We start from the raw sequence: 19,073 nt of genomic DNA, 5'->3' as shown, positions 1-19,073 counted from the left end.
TCAGGCACCAACACCTAGCCTGAGGAGGAAACCTAGCCACTCATGAGGCTAAGGAGCGGCAGAGGTGGGATTTCAGCTCACGGGGTCTCAGCCCAGAGCCGAGGTCTTAGCTGCCCGAGGAATTCAGCAAGAACAACACAGGACATTAGGGAAAACCGGCTACACGACACAGTTCTATAGGGGACTTGAGCGACATCTGTAGAGGAGACACCTGCCCAATCCACTGAAGAAGCCAGGAGGTTGAGGAAGGAAGGTCAAGAGTTAGAGTCCAACATGGGCCACTTAGTGAGACCCTGTTTCAAAATAAAGAGTTGGGCCAGGGATATAGCTCAGCGGCACAAGCGCCTGCCCGGCAAGCACAAGGTCCCGAGTTTGATTCCCGGTATAAAAAAAAAAAAGAGTTGGAGACGTAATACCAGTGCAGTGCAAAGGCCCTGGGTTCAACAGCCAGCACTGCAAAAGGGAAAAACATCCACCTACAAGGGTGTGAGCAGCGGTGTCCTCCCGGCCTGCAGGACCATCAGCCAAAAGTCTCTACAGCCAAATGCAGGGGTCACAGATGCCCACAAAGCCCAGACAGTAAATACTCGAGGGTCCGGCCACAGAACCAGCACCGGCAGAGGAGCTGTTGATAAAACTGTACTTAGAGACCTGGCCATCTGACTTCATGTCGGCCTCCCTTGTCAGGAAATACCCTTCTTTTCATTATTTACTACCCATTTAAAAACTGTCTAAACGCCCCTGGGCTCACAGGCTGCAGCGGGCCGAGGTCTAAGCAAGCAAGACTGGGGGCTATTTGAGCCAAAGAAGCCACTGCCTCCCCGCAAAACCCTCCCGTCCCCCAACATCAGGGAAGGGGGGAAGAAAGAAGGAAGCCTGTGTTTCAGGGGTCCCCGGCAAAGGAGGCTGGTCACCCACAGCCTCCCCTCCACCCTGTGCTCCCTGAAAGGGTCAGCTCTGATTGCAATCTGTGCTGCTTTCAGCTGGAAAAGAATCCGTCCCTCTAGAAATGCTGGTTTTCCCGCCACGGGCCAGTGCATTGGAGGCCCAGGCTCCCAAACAAATTCCTGAGCTGGAGAAAAGTTGCCCTGTGTCACTGGTTCCGTGTTCTCCCCTGGGGGACATTCAGCAATGTCTTAGGGATCTACTTGGTTGTCCTAACTTGGGGCTGGTGCTACTGACATTAGTAGGGTACAGGCTGGGGCTTCCGAGGGACCCCTTCAGTGAAGAGCAAGCCAGTCCCCGGAGTGCCCAGGCTGGGAAACTGTCCCTACACCCGCCTACGAAGGTCACTTCCAAGCTACTGGAATGTTTCAGCCCCCAGGGGCCCCCAGATTTCTGTTCCCCTTTCCCCACCTCCCCTGAGCCCTGCCCCACCAGCACGTTAAGACAATTAGGAGCCCAGGATCTCAGCAGGCATCAGGCAAGTAGCTTCATTTATTGTTTCCCCCTAAAGGAAATGACCGACCAGCACCTCCATCCTATAAACATTTACTAGCCTGGAAGGTTCCATGGCCCTGCTGCCATTTTTAAGGGCTTCTCTCTCCACAAACGTAAGGTCAAGTCAGCCAGAAAATGGAACTTGAGAAGGAGAGGATGGTGGGGGGACCTTTAACAGAGTTCAGGACCGAGCAGAACACCGCAAGGCACCCCAGCCCTCTTTCTTGTCCCTAAACAAATGCTTGCTTTATCCTGGGCATCTCACGTGCAAGCAGAGAGTTTTAAAGGTCTCAGGTCGGGTTTTCATTTGCTCCCTGGGTCCCTGTTGTTTTAACGGGTCTGAAGATTGGTTAGTTATTGGCCTGTGGGGTGTGATACCTGAGCACACTCCAGGACGGGCCTCCCGGCCCCCAGCTCTGGACAAGGCAGAGCCACAGGGCTGGGCTCAGACTGAGCCTGTCACCTCCAGCAGGAGGGATTTCTGCTTTACTGGGAATTGGGGGGAAAAATAACCCCAAAGAAGAATGCAGGGGGAAAAAAAATCACAATTATCCATGCATCCATCACAAGAGTTAACCTGGTTGCTTTCTTTCCCCATTAATAGGGATCAGACCTTGGGCTGCTGTACCCCTGAGCTACATTTCCAGTCCTTTTATTTTAAGACAGTCTCTCTAAGCTTCCCAGGCTGGCCTCGAATTTATGATCCTCCTGCCTCAGCCTCCTGAGTAGCTGGGATTACAGGCATGCATCACCACATCCAGCCCTGTTGTTGTTTTAAAAACTCTATTTTGCAATAACTTTAGGTTTACAAGCAATTGGCAAAGCAGTACACAGAAATCCCGCTTGGTCCCACGACCCAGTTCTCCCTATGTGAACATCTTCCATAACCTGAGACATTCGTCAAAACTGAGAAATGCACACCATTGTGTTACGCTAACGACACTCCAAGTTGTTCTCAGACTGCACCAGTTCTCTCCAACGTCCCTGATCTGTCGCACAATACCACAGTGCACTTCTTTCAAGTTTCTTATTATGTAAAAAAAAGCCAACTTGACAGGAACCGGCAGGCTTTGCTTAGAACTCCTCCCCACCCCCAACCCCATCCTTGCAGGCCGCCAAGGCTGCCGTCACCCTGAAGGCAGGGAGCGGGTCCTTGCACGTTTCCACGGCCTTCTACAGTGTGACACACACACAAGAGAGCGGTGCAGGGCACCCTGACAGATGGTTACATCCCAAACACCTTCTGCCGCTGTGTACACACAAGCCCCTCTCTCACAAGCTCTCCCTGACCTCCCAGTCTGGCCCCGACTACCCCTGCAACACACACACACATTTAGAGCGCGGGAGACTTCACACTACTGTAAGTAAGTCACATGCAACAGGCTTTCTTTTTTTTTTTTTTTTTTTTTTCCGGTACCAGGAATCAAACTCACAACCTCGCGCTTGCCAGGCAGGCGCTTTGCTGCTGAGCTAAATCCCCAGCCCTGCAAAACTGCAACAGGCTTTCTAGGACACACAGTAGGGCCTGATCCTGTACTCATTCACACACATCATCCTGAAGCACTGCTGTTAAAGCACCCATCTATAGCTGCCTTGAATGGCCTCCTGGAAGGGTGCATGGTGCGTGCATGGCCTTGTGCATGGCACACAGGGCCCTGTGCCCTGAAAATTCTTTCCAAGCCATAAAGACAGAGGTGGGGCCAAGGAAGATGGCACGCTACGTCCACTGCTGCTACAGAGAGATCTCAGCCCTCCCCAGCACCGCCTGGGTGAGTGCAATGTCCCATTCGGTGACCGAGTCTCTGAGCTCAGTTTTAAGATTCAGCCATTCTGTGTGGAGGACGAAGTGGCCCTGGGATCCAGGAGGAAAACACAGTTCCTGCCCCGAGGAAAGACTCAGGGATACGGCAGCAGCCTGCACCTTCCAAAGACACAAGAGCAGCGTCCTTGTTCCCCACTACAGGAAACTCTTGATTCTCTTCGTGATCGGTCACACTGAAACCAAAGCTCGATGAGACGGAAGCTTCTAGAAACACTGGTCTCCAACCGAAGGGGTGCAAGTCCTCAGGGAAAGACAAGGGGTATGGGAAAAACATATACATAACATTATAATTGTGAATTTTAAAAATGATTGTCATCGTGGGAACTTACTAAGTTTCAACAGTCTGTGCATCACTGGTGACTGAGGAAAGGTGACAGCCTTAGGCAGCCAGCGCGGCGGGCAGGGCCCTCCGCCGTCTTTCCTGGTGTCCCACCTTTCCAAGTACAGGGATCACAGTCACTTCCGGGTGGAAATTTAAAAAGTTAAGGCACAATTCCATTGTCTTTTTTTCTCACACCGTAAGACGAGGGAGAGTCGTTCTGAGGACCCAAGTCCCCCCAGCACCCCACCTGTGCACAGAGCTCCCATCAACTCCCAGAGGAGTCACAGTCTCATGCGAACGGGAAACCTCTGTGACCTTAAGGTCCTGAGATCACCGGGTTCTCTGTCACCACAGCTGCTTCCATCTATGCTGACTCAACAAAAGGCCCAAATCATCCAAATTTGGGCGCAAGCATTTAGATCCGCGATGCCAAAATGCTGGCCCAATTTGGTAAAACAACAAAGGGCACTCGGTCACACGGCGCATTTCAGGGAGAGCGAAGTTAGTGACATTTACATCGTCTGTTCATCAAAATGACTTCCATTAAAATTAAAATCACACCCATAAAGACGAGGTACGGTGTGTATTCCTCACTGAACATGAAAATGTTGTATTGTTCCTCAGCTTTGGGACTGTTCCTTAAACTTCTATTTTCACCTGCAACAGAAATGGTTACACAATGGATTTCTACGTAAGTGTAATTTACTGAAGGACATGGCCGGATGGTCCTCACCCGGTTCATGCACACAAAGGGCCAACAGCTGGGCACCTGCTATGGCCTGAGCACCTGCGAGCCGGTGCCCAGGCAGGCCAGGAAGGAAGGACACCTGGAAGGCCAGAATGCCAGCCACCAAAACCGCAAACAGCCCTGGCTGCCACCGTGCGCCTTGTGGAGTTACTGAGAAGCAACTGCAGCGGTTGGATGCTGAGTGTCATGCCAAGCGCTTAGGATTTTTTCCCCGGCTACATGAAAGTAAGAGAGGCTGGAATTACAAGACGGGACAGGCCTCCACCCAGCGCTTCAGAACATGCAAGTCCTGGATGTTGGAAACAGCGCGAGTTCCCATTCACAGCCAAATTTAATTAAGCCAGACTACGTAAGATTGAAACTTGAAAGCTACTCCCGGGAGATACAGGCGTGACGGACCATGTGACCTCAGCGACGCAGAGAAACTTAGTTCTCGCTAAGTCGCATTTTTCCAAGCAGCACAGACAGAGCTGGGGGAATTTAGGAGAAGCCGGGGTGAGAAGACACCCACCCTGACGATGTCCTTTTCATGCTCTGGTTTCCAGGGGCTCCCGAATACACCAACTCCACACAGGGCTTTGTTGGTGTCACCTCCACCCAGCTGCTGGAGGGGACGGGCTGCCCTGCACCTGCTGCAGTACAAAGCGAGATGTCATGCCTGTAGTCTGTTAATGAGCGCTTCGGGCTTGTCATTCCCTGGAAGGGAAAGACGATTTGTGCTTTGACCAGCGTCTAGAAAGGGGTGGGGAGAAATACTTCGGTAATAAGATGATTGAAAATTACACTTTTTCCGTTTTTGAATATTTTCGTATTTAGAGTTGCAAAGATTGTAGTACAGAGAGTTCTGTATAGCTCCTGACTCAGCATCGATTTCTCAGGCAGTGATTTTTTTATTCGTCATTGCTGGGGACGGAAACGAGGGCTTTGCAGGTGCTAGACAAACGCTCTGTCATTCAGCTGCACCCCCAGCCCTCTAGCAGTCAAATTTTAAAATAACCATAGATGCTAAACTCGGGAAAAAGATTCAGCATCATCCTGTATTAATTTTCAAATGAGTTTGCTGTATCCATTAACAGCTCATTGCTCTCTGAAAGCGGAGGGAAGCCATGCATTATAGCACTCGCCCGACACCTTTAAAATAATAGAGTAGCTTCATCTCAGTACTTTAAGGTTAATTACTTAAAAACTGAAAGTTAGACCAAAAAACGAGTGAATATTGATCTAGCCTCTCCAACAAATACAAGAGCTATCGCTTATTAGACACCGATATGTGCCAGACTCTGGACGTGGGCGAAATGATTTTGCCTTCTTGAGATCTGCTGAGGAAAGGATTACTACCCAGCCTTCATGAAATGAAGAGATGAACTCAGAGAGGTGAAGTAACTTGCTCAAGGTCACACAGCTAATATGCAACTCTAGCGGGAACAGATACATGGCTCTGAGCGGCGTCTCAGAGAATCGCTGTGGACTCTGGTCCACTCTTCCCAGCCAAGCCACACCCACTGCTGTCACCAAGAACTTCCCTTACACGGCAGTGAAGCCCCCCTACCCCCCACTCCATATATCACCCAGAATTAGCTGCAAAGTGTCAGGAAACTTGGCTAGGCGGCCCCAAGCCTCAGCGAGGACCGAGGGCTGGAAGCCTTCACTCTGAAGCCCTTTATAGAAAGCCGCGGTTGGCAGGCCCTGGTCCTGCATGGGAACAAATTAACATTGGCATTCCAAACACAGGAAAGGAAGGAAATTGGAAACACAGTTTATACTTGGCCAGCCCTTTGAAATACTGTACCATGCTACCGACATCAATTAATGAAAAGCAGGCTTGTGCGGAGAAGCTCTGGTTTGGAAATGCATTAACACACGTTAAACATGTTTGTACAGGAACCAGATTATAAGCGCCCTGGCTCCAAAACAATAAGGCAATTACACTAGAACTGGTGCTCTCCAAGTTGTCATTAATTCAACCCTCTCCACGAGGATCAGCGGAGGCTTTGCGCTGCTCCCTGCGACGCCTCCCCGTGCAAATGTTCACGGGTGGCACAGCGCACGCTACGCCAAGCCTCCCTCCCGTCAGGAAGTGTCAGGCTCTGTGCGCTCCTACCACCCCCTCAAATCATAAACACTCCACCACTGCGGAGGGGAACAGCACACAGCGTGGCCCTGGTATTCATTGGCATCGCTGTTTCACATTGGGTTTGAGCAGGTTTTTTTCGCCGGAGAAGGTTAACTACGCAATATCTGTTCCATATTAAGAAATACCAACTCACATTTTTGTCAAATAGTATTTGTCAAATGCCATTTGCTGCAAAACCCAGAATTCTATCCCCGCCGAACACACAGCTAATCCCGACCAGCTCACATAATAGCCGTGGCTGTACACGGGATCATTTGCAGGAGTGAGCTCTCCTGCCTCCATAAACGGTTGCAGGATGGAGAAGGGAAAGCTCTGGAATAAATAAAGCACCGTGCCGCGTGCTGCTCAACACAAAGGACCTTGCACAGGCTGGCTAGACAGACGCAGAGCCTACCCAAAGGGTCCTGCAAGAATGCTTGCGGAAAAACTTGAGATGTGTGGGTGAATCTTCACATCTCCAGCCTGCAGTAGAAAGAATCAGCCGATTTCTCGCAAGGCCCAAGACAGTGCTTCCTGCGCAGACGCACCTGCCTCTTGGCATCTGGGGTCCGCGGTGTAGACGTTACCGATGTCCCCTCCCTGCTCCCTCACACCGCTGACATCGGCCTCAACTCCCTGCTGATCTGGGATCCATCACACTGGAGCCATTGGCGTGTGTCAAGCTAAATGTGTTATCATTTTCACCACAAATTAACAGTTTCTATGTAAATATTGGTATTTCCTCACCCCATAGAGACCAGAGGAGGTAAAATGGGACCGGCGCATTTGATTTAAACTAATTAAAAGCAGAGGGTTGTGCAACTCAATATATTGATTTTACCAGTGGGACTTAAATCTTTTATAATAAGTGTACACAGCTGTGGCGCTCTCCCCCCACCACACTGGGAGGCTAATCCTCACATTCCTCCTGACAATAACATGACAGGTCCCACACATCCTTGCCTGTGCCCTAACCCCGGCGACATTGCCAGAGAACATTAAGGCGAAGCTTTGCAGCGCCACACCAAAACGCCGGTGCGTCAACAGCCCCAGCTAAGTCTGAACAGGGAAGGAAAGAAAAAATGCCCATGGCCAGCAGCTCAGTGTAAAGGCCCTCCATCCACTGTTCCACGCATGGGCAGGCTGCGAAGGGCGGGGCGGGGCAGCGCTAGGACACTCTGACTCTTGCATGGGGCCAAATATGACCTTACTGCACAGGGGAGGGCAAGATATTAAAGTGATACGGGTGATCAATCAACCGAGATGGGGCTCTCCCTGGAATGAAGTCATCACCGGTCTCCGCGCGGCAGACATGTGATATGCGCTCATATCGCAGGTATGCTGGTGGTCAGAGATCGTCCACCAGCTGTGTTTATCTGGGCAAAGGCTCAAGAGCCGCCGAGGTAAGGCCCAAATCTCCGCCCGTGAGAGCTGTGTCTCAGAGGCACTTTCTTCTCTCCACGCTCTCAAAGAATAAAAAAACCACCACCTTTTGTTGCCCTCAGAGCAACTTTTATCTGAGCCGCTTCCCTTACCCCTCGACGGGGACCACGTCACAACCAAATGACAACCCTGGAATAAAAGCCAAAAATAGCCACTCAAGTTGGCATCCAGGGCTCAGCCTTACCGAGTCCAGAAGGGAAATATATACCGTATAGATGATCCCCGAAGTTCAAATCTGGGTCACATATATCCTTGGGAAAAGGGGAGGGGGAACCTTTGATTTATAGAAGCAGGAAAATGAGGTTTAAAAGAAGTGATCTTGAAAGGGTTACTAAAAACACAGCTGTTGGTATACTCCTATAGCGGAGGCGCGGTGAGGAGAAAGAAGGAACGAAAGAAGAAAGCAGGGGAAAGCCTGTGTGACATCTATATTAACCTCTGGCTGCTTACCAGTGAGGGCTGCGCTCAGTGCTGGAATGTGGGGCAGCCCCTTCCAAATTATAACACAAGCCAGGTTACAGCTGCAGATGCCTGCAGTCATGCTCCGCGGAGCACTCCCTGAAGGACATTTTTAAACTGTAACAGAATCTTTTTCTAATACTCGACAGTGGTAGGGCCTGTTCCGAAGGGGCAAGAGGAGAGATCTTAATGCCAAACACTTGTCAACAAAAAGGGTAGCCAGATGGTATAAGGTTAAAAAAAAAAAAAAAAATCAAACTGCATAGCCTCTCCCACTCTCCGGGTGCATTCACAAAAGCCACTTTTATACGCTGCCTCCAATAATGATAGGTTTCCAATTTTCTCATTTTTTTAAATTTCACTTCGAAGATTAAACAGATTTCATCCCTTCATAGCCTGGCCCAGAGATAAACCCGAGTCGCATGTCTCCTGCCAGCCGGCTTCGTTAGAAGATTCCAAAGAGAGCTGCCGGGCTTTCCCATCCAAAGAGTGATAAGGACTAATGGCTAGATTCTCTTCGTAGGATCCCCATGGCTCCCATGGCCCGGGGACTATTTAAAAGTGGGTAGCCTGTTTTGAATTCCAAAATTAAGTCTACATGGAGGAGTCAGGGGCTTGTTAATCCAAACCAGTTTATAAATCTTGCCATTGAACTTAAGGGGAAGCCGCAGCCCAGGAGCTCAACCGGCCTTACATGAGGCTTTAAGGTATAGGCTGATCTTTGTCATAAGGTACAGTGTGAAGTCCGCACACCCAGCCCCTGGTTTTGTCGTAAACTCCCCTGTAGTTTAGATCCTGCTCACCCTGGCAAAAAGCTCAAATTCCAAGGAGAAGGACTTATAGGAACAAAAAACCAGTTTGGCTGCAGACAGAAGGAAGAATAAAAGCGCCAGGTCTGCAAAAGCCTTCAGAATGCAGGCCGGGTCCCCACGCAGGCAGGCCTGCAGGACAGCAGAGGGACGCGGAGGGGGAGGGGCGGCACAGGAAGGCAGCCTCCTGAGACCCTTGTCTGCAGGCCTGTCCCCAGGAACAGTACCGAAGAATGGTTCGCCAGGAACAAGTGAAATTGTCTGACTCTTACGCACAGTGTGAGAACCACCCTGGCTTCAGAACACTTTGTATACTACTAGATCGACATGTTTGCAGTTTAAGGGCAAGCAGTGTGCGTTCTCGGCAAGCTCTGCCTCAGGACAAACCCCCCATCCCACTCCCCCCAACCCTAATGCTACCGAGTCCCTGCTACGGAGGAACTCCGGACAGGCAGTTAATTCCTGCGCGGCTGCAGAACAGAAATCAAAGGCCACCCTCCGAAACACCTACAGGAAGCCTCTTGCCAAACTGCAGTCCAGGTCTGCCCCTAACTAATTACCTTCAGTTTAGGGACAGAAAGAGAAAGAAAACAAGGTCAGCGCACTCTGTGAAAAGCCACTCCACCATCTAATTTGGAGTGATGTTCCAGAAAGCCAGACCTGGGAAACTCAGGACGGTCCCACAAAGCCCGAAGTCAGCCTGACTGACTAAGAGGCTCAGACAAGCTGGTCTTTGTCCTTTCAAGATGAAAGAAATGGATTGAAAGGTGCGTGTAAGGCCAGAGGAGGAAAGCCGTCCAGCTGTGGCCTTCCCAAGCAAGCCCCAGCTTGCTCCCAAGGCCGTGGGGGGAGCATCAGCCCTGCCCCAAGTTCCCAGCAGCACCCAATTAGCCACCGGGTCCTTGTCTGAGAGACAGGAGCCCTGGTCTGGCCAGGCCACCAGTCTAGAATCATCAGGGTCCTCCTTGCCCTGGGGTTTGGAGTGCTCAGAAGCCAGGGCTCACAAATACCTCTTTAACGACCGGGCTAGGCTGTGAATGCATCCGCGGGGGACCCCCTACATTCAGTGGGAGTCACTGGAAGGAACAGAACTGGAGGTGCCATAAATCTCCCACCCGAGGAAGGGCCCCGGGCCAACTCCCATCTCAGCAGGGACACAGAGTTCAGTGTTCATTCGAGTATTGATAGGTACGAGTTTTGAATTTTTCTTTAGTTTATGCTATTGGTAATAAAAGAAAGAGCCTTAGAAATATCTCACAGCAGGGCATGATGCTTCAGCATGCCTGTAATTCCCGAACGCTGGGAGGCTGAGGCAAACTGATCACAGGTTCAAGCCCACCCTGGAAACTTAGCAAGCTGAGCAGACCTGTCTCAAAATAAAAAATAAAAAAAAGAGGCTGAGGATGTAGCTCAGTGTGAAGGTTCTGGGTTCAGCTCCCCATGTGAAAAAAAAAATTTACACAAATAATGAAAAATCATATTCCGGCTCCTGCTTTCCCCACCCCCACCCCCGCCCCGTAAAATCCCTCTCCCCCGGGTCACAGGGTCTTTTTCCAGTGGAACACGGGTGATGCCCACGCACGTGTGTCACCGCGCTCGTCTGCACCTTGCTTTTGCCCTGCTCATACATCCTGGAAGATTGATCTAAACCAGGACACCCAGAGCCGCTTCATTCTTCACTAGTTGCTTAGTATAATGCAAACTTTTAAGTTATTCGGGCACCTCCGTCTCCCGCCCCGGCAGACAATGGCCTCCCAGGAACTGCGGACCTTATCTGGAGCGGAAAGCATTAGGGCAGATCCGGGCCTCCCGGGCCCCCTCCACGCCCCAGGTGCCCAGCGCCGGCTCCGGCATCATTATTTCCAAGTTGACACAGCGCCCGTGGGCGTGTTTGCTGTTTCGACTTGGTTCGGGCTTTCGCAGCAAGTTACACAAGAAGAATGAAAGCGGCCCAGAAAACAGCGCTATCGGGGCGTGTTATCTCGAAAACCAAATATTTGATCCTGAGCCCTGCAGCGCGCTGCCGGGGGTGAGTTTGGGCGAGCCTGGCGAAATGTGCGCGCAAAGATGAAGCGGGAGCAGCTGGGACCCGCCGCGGCTCCAGCCGCCCGCCCCCAGCTGGGCTCCCGGGGGCTCCCGTCGGGAACTGGGTCCCCTCACCGCCCCCGGCGGCGGCGGCTGCGAGGTCCCGCACCGCCCAATCGCAAAACCCCGTGGTTTGTGCGCCACACGTGATAAACGCTGAAAATGGATTCTGCCCGCCCGGGACCTATCATTAAATATTTAAAATAGAAAGTTTTCAATGGCAGCGTTGCTTCCCTGGCTCCGAGCGAGAGAGCCGAGAGGTGGGCGCGGGGCGGCCGGGGAAGGGGCCCCGGGGCGCGCGGGCCGGCACCACGCGGAGGCGGGAGCACGGCGAAGGGACAGGTAGGGCTCGCCTGGGCGGGGAAGGGACGCGACAGCCGCGACGCCTGGGCCGGGCAGCGCGGGGAGCCGCCGAGGAAAGGCGGGAAGGCAGCTTCGCCGAGAAGGGCCCTTTAAATCCAGGTATTGCGGGCCGCGCCGGCCGGGGACCGCTCACATGACCCAGCCCGGCGCTTTGAACTGAGCCGCGGCCGGGCCGGCGCCTCCCGCCCCGGAGATGCGGCCGGCGGCGAACCTCGGAGGAGACTTAGGACGGTCCCGGCTGCTAGTGACCCCCACCGGCCGGATGCGCCCCGCCCCCCTACCTATGGCGCGCGGCTCGGAGTCCATTGGGGGACGCGGCGGGAGACCCTCGGGCAGGCGCTGGGGTTTTGCAAACAGCCAGGAATAGAAAGATGGGCGGGCTGCACGTAAGAAGCGACTCCCTCCCAGTCCCAAAGCGCCGCGGACAGAGACGCGCGGCCCCTCCTGCCCCCCACCCGCACTCACCGAGGTTGACGAAGCTCATGACCATGTCAGCGTCGGTGAGGAAGTGGCTGTCTTGCAGGCTGGCCAGTGGGGGGCCCTGGGTGCTGAAGACGGCCTTGTAAGGGTAGGAGAAGCCCTGGCCGTCGGGCCCGCCGCCCTCCTCCACCGCCATGGCATTGTACAGGTCCAGCATGAACATGGGCGCGGAGTTGTGTTTGCCCTGGAGGTGGGGGCGCGGGCGGTGGGGCAAGCCCAAGATGGAGAGGATCTCGCGCTGCATCTCCCGCCGCTCTTGGCTGCGGAGGCGCCGGTGGATGAAACTCGAGTGCACCTCGTTGTCCAGGCTGAAGTCGCCTAGGGCGGAGCGCAGCAGGAACAGAGGCGCCCAGAGCGCTACGAAGCTGTGCGGCGCCGCGGCGCGCAGCGAGCGCACGTGCATCGCGCCGGCTCTACGCGCGACCGGGGCTCCCGGGCTCCGGGCACCCGGGCCCGCGCCGCCCCAGGTGGCAGAGGGGGGCAGGCAGCGGTCCACGCCGCTCGGTCACTTGCTGCAGACTGGCCCCGCTGCGCCCGCGCCAGACATGGCCACTCCCCGGCCGGCTGCGCGCTGCCCGGACCCCCGCCCTCTGCTCGGCGCCGGCTTGGGGTCCCTCGCCCCGCACTCGCCTGGACGCACCGCAGGGCTTGGAGACCAGCTCGAGAGAGCGAGCAAGCGAGGAGGCGGGCGCGGGTGGGAGGAGCAGCCAGCAAACCTAGGAGTCCGGAGAGCGAGTGCCGGGGAGCAGCGAGGCGGCGGGCGGGCGGGCGAGCGCTCCTTCCTCCCGCTCCTCTCGCGCGCTCGCCCTCGCTCTTCGCGCGGGCGACCCACGCTCTTCCAACCTCCGGCGCCGAGAGCCGCGGCCGGCGATTGCTCTTCCAGCCCTGCGCGCCCGCGATCGCACGAGAGGCCGCCGCCGGAGCCCCGGAGTGAGACGCGCTGGGGCCGGGGCGGAGAAGCAGGAGGACTGGCTTCCAGGGCCCCTCCCGCGCCGGCGGCCTCCCACCTGCCTTGGGCCCCGCCCTCCCCCCCCAGCCGTGCCCAATGGGTTCATTCATTCCTTTCCTTGCGCTCCACAAATATTTACCGAGTGCCCACCGGGTGCCGGGTGCTGGGCGTGACGCCCTAGGGATGCGGAGGCAGCAATCCCAGTGGGCCCTCGCAGCTGGGACGAGAAAGGAGTTTCGAGGCACCGGTGGGACTCTGGCCGCGGGGGGAAAGGCTGGTGGCGCTCGGAGGAAGCGCGGGACTAGAGCCAGGCTTCCCAGAGGCGGCGATCTTAACGCTTCCTCGGGCTTCTGTGCCCTCCCCCGCCATTTACTTCACCCACGCTGACCCTCGGCTGCCCAGCCTGCCTCAGCTCGTAGCCAGTCCCTCTGCCTGCAATACGCCCCACCCTGCCGCCTCTGGAGTGCCACTTTCTCCCCGGGACCTTCTCAGACCAGCGGAGCTAAGCTCGATTCCTCTCCCGACCCACTCCATGCACACTTGCGAGATTTCCTGTAATTTCTCTCACCGTGTGGCACTGCATGGTCTCTATTGTCCTGTCGCCCCCGCTAGAGACCCAGCGCCCCGAAGGCTTAGACCATCCGTCATTGCCAGGGCTCTGGCGCCCAGAGGCCTTGAACCCAGAGCCGCTGGGGCTGAGCAGTCAGCGTTTGTTGGTCGCACAGATGAAATCTGTGTGAGCTGGGGAGTGCGTCCCTGCCTTCTGAGGGTGCTTGGGCCTTGTGTTTGTCCCTGCCCCTCAGCCTGGGACAGGTCCTCAAGCTCACCTCTCTGCTCTCCCCTGAGACCCCGCTGTGCCTGAGCAGTGGACCGCGGGTCCTTACATCCAGTTCAAGGCCCAGGCCTGTGGCTGAGGCCTTCCCACCCCTCCTTTTCCGCTCTCCCCGTGTGTTCATCTCACTGGGGTGTGCACTCCGTCATGCAGACGCCTGGACAGCTCGAAGGTCCCCTGTCCCCTCTGGTGCAGGAGTGTAAATGAATCACTGCTCTGTGAGCCTCAGTTTCCTCGTGTGAAAAATGGAGCAAAATGGGCCTCACCCCGAGTCTCATGGATGGTTGGGGAGCTGTGCTTCTGCCCTGTACCCTGCTCTCCTGGGGCTGGACTTATGTGAAGGACAGAGTTTGGGGTGCACCGTGAGGGCTGAGTTTGGGAAAGTGCTTTGGGAGGACCCCCTGGTGATGCCCACTTGGGGGCTGGCTGGTCGCCCTGTGTGACATGATGTGCACAAGGCTCTGGGGTCTCCCTCTCGGGGCTTGTGGACCACACTGCAGGCTGTGGGGCCGCATGATGGAGGCGAGGCCCAAGGCCAAGGCAGGAGAGGTAGCCAGGGGTCTGCAGGGCCTGGCCACTCCTACCTAGGCCCAAGCTGCAGGGTGTCCTCAGTCCCCTGCTGGGCAAGGTCCTCCCAAAGCCCCCTGCAGCTGGCTTGCACCCGGCCGCTCCCCCACTGCACATGGGTGTCAGGGTGTCAGGAGGCAGCCACGTGGGCCTGCACCCTGAATGGACACAGCCAGTCCTGGTGCCAAGCACATGCTGAGCAGAGGGGCACAGCACGGAAAGACCCTGCCTGGTAGCCCTGTAGGGGAGGAGACGGGACAGGAAGCCAGTGCAGTTTGGGGACAGGAAGGGGGACGGTTCCCGCCCTTTGCTTCTCCCCGGAAAGGATGCAGAGGAGGTGCCCACAAGGATGGAGAAGGGAATGGGGTGTGCAGTGAGATGTGACCCAGGGACCGCCGGGGAGATGGCAGCCGTGCCCATGGCTTCCAGTGTCTGGGTCACTCCAGCCTGTGCTAAGAGGCAGCAGGGGTGGGGGAGACAAGGGGAAATGACAGGGGACTTCTGGGAGGGCTGCCCCTGCCCCTGCCCTCTCGCTGAATGGCAAAGCTCTGCCACCTTCAACGCCAACTAAGATGAGAGGGCTTCCTCCTTCCGAGTCCAGGATGAAATGCAGTAGGGTGGCTCTGCCCCAGCAGGCTTCAGGGTGTTAAGGGGCCCCCATCTTTGAGGGCTCCGCTAGTGGAAGCAGTGGGGGCACCGGGGTCTGAGTGCCAGTTTACATATGAAACCACTGCTGCTCCAGGGAAGTCCTGGGGCAGGACTCTGGAGTCCCCTCGCTGTGCATCTTGCCTGAGCCCACCTGGGCCTGGCACACTGCAGGTGTTCCATAAACGCCTGTCATGTGGCCCCCAGGGGGTGCCTGGGGCCACTCATTGGGCGGTTGCCTGAGGAGCCTTGTAGGCCCTCTCCGCCCAGGAGAAGCCATCTTTGCTCCTGGGAGCTCGAGTGACACCACACTCTCCACATCCAAGACCTGCAGAGATAAGGCTCCCTCTGAATTCTCCTACCCCCTATTTAGCCTTATCTCTGTAATTGTGCTGGGGGAGGGGTGGCCGCTTTCTTTCCCCAGTCTCTTCCCAGGAGGAGTCCCCTAAGTCTGCAGCAGGCCCTCAGCAAATGCCTGCTGAGTGAGTGAGTAGTTACAGAAACACAGGCAAGGAGTACCCGGCCTGCAAGCTGACCCCTCCCACGAAGGCTTTGAGATGGGTTGACCAAGGCCGTGGTGGCAGGTGGCAGCCTGGCTGCTGGGAGCCTGCTCACCCCTTGTCACCCTTGGCTCTGCCCCTTCCGGCTCTGTACCGTGGGTGGACAAGGGATTTAACCCCTCCATTGCCTCGGTTCCCTCATGTGTGTGTAAAATGGGGGGACTCAGAGCACCTCACTCCTAAGGTTGTCATGAGGGTTCAGAAGTCAATTCAACTCCTGTAAAAGGCTTTGCACGCAGCCTGGGGCACAGTCCCCATCCGGACAGGAAGGACAGTGCGTTCACGGGCAGGCCTCCTGCGTTTAAAGATACCAACAAGCCGTTTTCAGGATGGTCTGCAGAGAAAAGCAGCGTTACAGAGAGAAAGCACGCCCAGCCCAGGGAGGGGACATAGAGATGAAAGGGTAGCACTGCATTCCAATCCTCTCTTTGTCCCCCAGCCCCCACCCCAGTCCAGCCAGGGCCCAAGAACTCTCCGGGGGCCTCTCTCATTTCCGCAGCAGCCAGCCCCCACCCACACACCCCCAGAGCAGAACCGGTCCCCAAGCCGGGACACCCAGCCGTAATCAGATCTGGCCCAGTCTGCTGCACACCTGGGGCCCCTTTGCCCGGATGAAAGAGGCCCAGCACGGTGAGGGGCGTTATTGTGCCAGCGCAGGGCCTAGGGCCACACCCCTCATCCCCGCGCTGGGCAAGGAGTTTCCGTTGCGTGCACCACCAGTCACATCTTGCAGGAGTGATTCCGGCCGAGTTGGAGTGTGTGTCTCCAAGGTGATAAAGCGAAAAGAATTCTGCTGACACATACATTGTTCGCTGAGGTGGGGAACTTTATCTCCATCCCCAAAGCTCTCACTTCATTTGCCCAGGGGGAAGCTCAGGGTGCCCCGGGGGGCTTGCTGTGGGGTGCCTGGCTGAGCCAGGGGGTTGGAGGCTGCTCCTTCTGTGCACCCCAGCTGGCCAAGGTCAGCCAATCAGATCCTCAGGCCCCAGTAGGGAATAGAGGATCAAGGATCTGCTCACACAGGCGCTTGAAAATCCTACGGAGGGCATTGTTTCCACACACCTGAAGTGAGACTCTCCCCCGTGCACTGCGCCGGAGCCATGGGGTACTTGTACTTGCTCCTCCTGGGATGTTCTTTGTGCACTAGTTAAGCGGTGGTGTAGGAGACTCATCATCCTTTGTTGGTCTTAAGCGTATGTGGTCATAGCCACAGCTGCACATGGAAATCACAGAAAGACAGACACATGTACACGGTCCAGTGAAAGCTGACATTACAGTGGAATTCCAGAGCCTTGCAAACAGTTAGAGGAAGCTGCGGTTTTGTTTATTCCTATCATGGCTGTTATTTCTTCTCTCAGAAAAAGCCTGTTTTGGTCTCCAGCATTAACTGTCCTTGGTTCAACGTTAGGGGGCGCTCTTTCCACTCCTTCTTCCCGGGGAAACCAGTTTTTGCTCCAGCCTGCGGCACCTACTAGGCTGTGCTGGCTCCTGCATGTCCCCCTCCCATGGAGCAGCCTCTTCTGCTCCTCTCCTCTCTGAGAAGACCAAGATTCACTTGCCCAGAGACTCCCAGATAATCAGTGTCAAAGCCAGGATCCAAAGCCACATCTGCCTACAAAGCCCAAGGCCTCAGCCATGTTTAGGGACCTGGAAGCAACCCTTTCTCCCTTGCTTCCCCGTCTAGCTGGCCGAACCCCAGGGTCTGTTAAGACACAGGAAACCCGAGACTCCACGCTTGTAACCTGTTCCCAGAGGCTGCTGCCGCAGCTGCCTTCCATACCCGTCAACGAGCAGAGTTCTGAATTCCTGAGGTCACACCTAACGAATTATTGGGGGCTTCACATTGAAAATTTAATAATCTGTCAGCTATGATTCTAAGTGTTTTTAATTAACTGATTCCCCCCAACTATGTTATAAGGTATTCTTATAACGTAGAATTATTATACTATTCTCCCCATTTTTCAGATGAGAAAATTGGGGCTCAGAACCTGGAGGGAACCTGCCGAAAGCTGCACTGATGGTGAGAGAAGGGTAAAATCACACTCCTAATGCAGGCTTTCTGGTTCCAAGACCTGAGTCCTTCAAACTGGAGCTCGTCCAGACAGAGGGCTTGTGCATCTCCCAGTGCCGGGGGACTTGCACGTAGTAGGTGCCCTATCAACACTCAGGAAGTGTGCGGAGCACCTCTGCACCCCTCTTCCATGCCTCCTTTATGGCAGAAGTCACACATTTTACTGCCTAAGGCAGCAGCCAGGTAACCAGCACATCGACACAGGTCCCACAGTCAGAAGCCCGGGGAATATTTACCTTCCTCCCAATCCCGCCGAAGGAAGCCATGAACCAGACAGGATGACAAGTGGTGAGGGACACTGGGCTAGATTCAAGAGGAGGGGGGACCAGAGTGAACAGGAGACCTCATTCCCGTGGGGAGGCCGTCCAAGAATCTGATTCCAAAGCTGCCGCATAGTTCTGACTTTCACGAGAAGCTGGAAACCTGGGTCTGTGTGTGACAACACAGCTACCAGTCTCGTTCTGCAAAATCAGTTTGTCCCTGGCCTTTCAAAGGGTGCTGTGGGGTTTGAAGAAGGCACCTTGCCTATGAGGCCAACGGGACGGGACCCTCCCCACCCCACCCCCCACCTCCGCGTAAGCCAAGGGACCAGGTCGAGCAGCTCTGTGTAATTCGCCTCCTCAAGGGCTACAGAATGAGTGCCTGAAAAGGCGGAAACTGACCACAACCCTTGTGACTAATCTGATAAGCTCTTCTCCCTGCGGAAACATCAAAAAGCAGAAATCTTTTTTTAAGAACGGGAATGTTCTTTGCTCCAGCTTATCAGCATCTCCTTCCTCCCAGTGACATTTGAGCTTCTTGAGTTTGGGGACTCCCCATCCTTAAAGCAACGTCTACCTCCCAAGACAGAGCGGAACAGGTGGAGATGCACTGTCCCAGCCTGCTTTGCAGCCGGAGCTCTGCCACGTGACCAAATCCCAGCCAATCAGAGACATCTGCTGTCAGGGTGAGCCCTACCATTCTGCAGCTTGACCCAGACCATGTTCCTAATGGGAGAGCCTAAGCCTGGTGCTCTGGCCTTTCTGGGTTCCTGGAAGCCCCCCAGTACCCTTCGGTGAGCTTGTTTCCTACCCCAGTCAGTTCCAGATCATTTCTTCTGCCCTCAGCCAGGAGCCCCGCAGTATACAATATCGGGGAGCAAGGAAATGCCGTGGAAATTGGGTCACCCAATAGTTTACTGCCCTTAGCTTGGTGTCGTGTGGTTACACTTGTAACCCCAGCACTCTCAGTGAGACCCTGTCTCAAAAATTTTTTTAAAAAATTTTAAAGAAAGTGGAGGCATGTTGTAGCCCACTGCAAACACCCTGGGTTCAATCCCCAGTGTCCAAAAAAAAAAAAAAAATCAAAATTTTTTCAAACTTTTGG

The 19,073-nt window shown here is 54.9% G+C and overlaps 1 protein-coding gene across 1 annotated transcript in view; it reads right to left on the bottom strand.

Annotated features, from left to right (window-relative positions):
- The window catches only part of Bmp7 (bone morphogenetic protein 7), an 81,538-nt gene extending 69,046 nt beyond the window's left edge, over window positions 1–12,492 (bottom strand). The window contains exon 1 of the mRNA XM_005392260.2: window positions 12,070–12,492. Coding sequence (XP_005392317.1) covers window positions 12,070–12,487 — 418 coding nt within the window. The 5' untranslated portion in view covers window positions 12,488–12,492. The remainder of the gene's footprint in view (window positions 1–12,069) is intronic.
- Between the last annotated feature and the right edge of the window lie 6,581 nt (window positions 12,493–19,073).

This window comes from Chinchilla lanigera, unplaced genomic scaffold, assembly GCF_000276665.1.
Source record: "Chinchilla lanigera isolate Chin_1 unplaced genomic scaffold, ChiLan1.0 scaffold00044, whole genome shotgun sequence".
NCBI lineage: Eukaryota > Metazoa > Chordata > Mammalia > Rodentia > Chinchillidae > Chinchilla > Chinchilla lanigera.
This window is presented reverse-complemented; position numbering and strand designations above follow the sequence as displayed.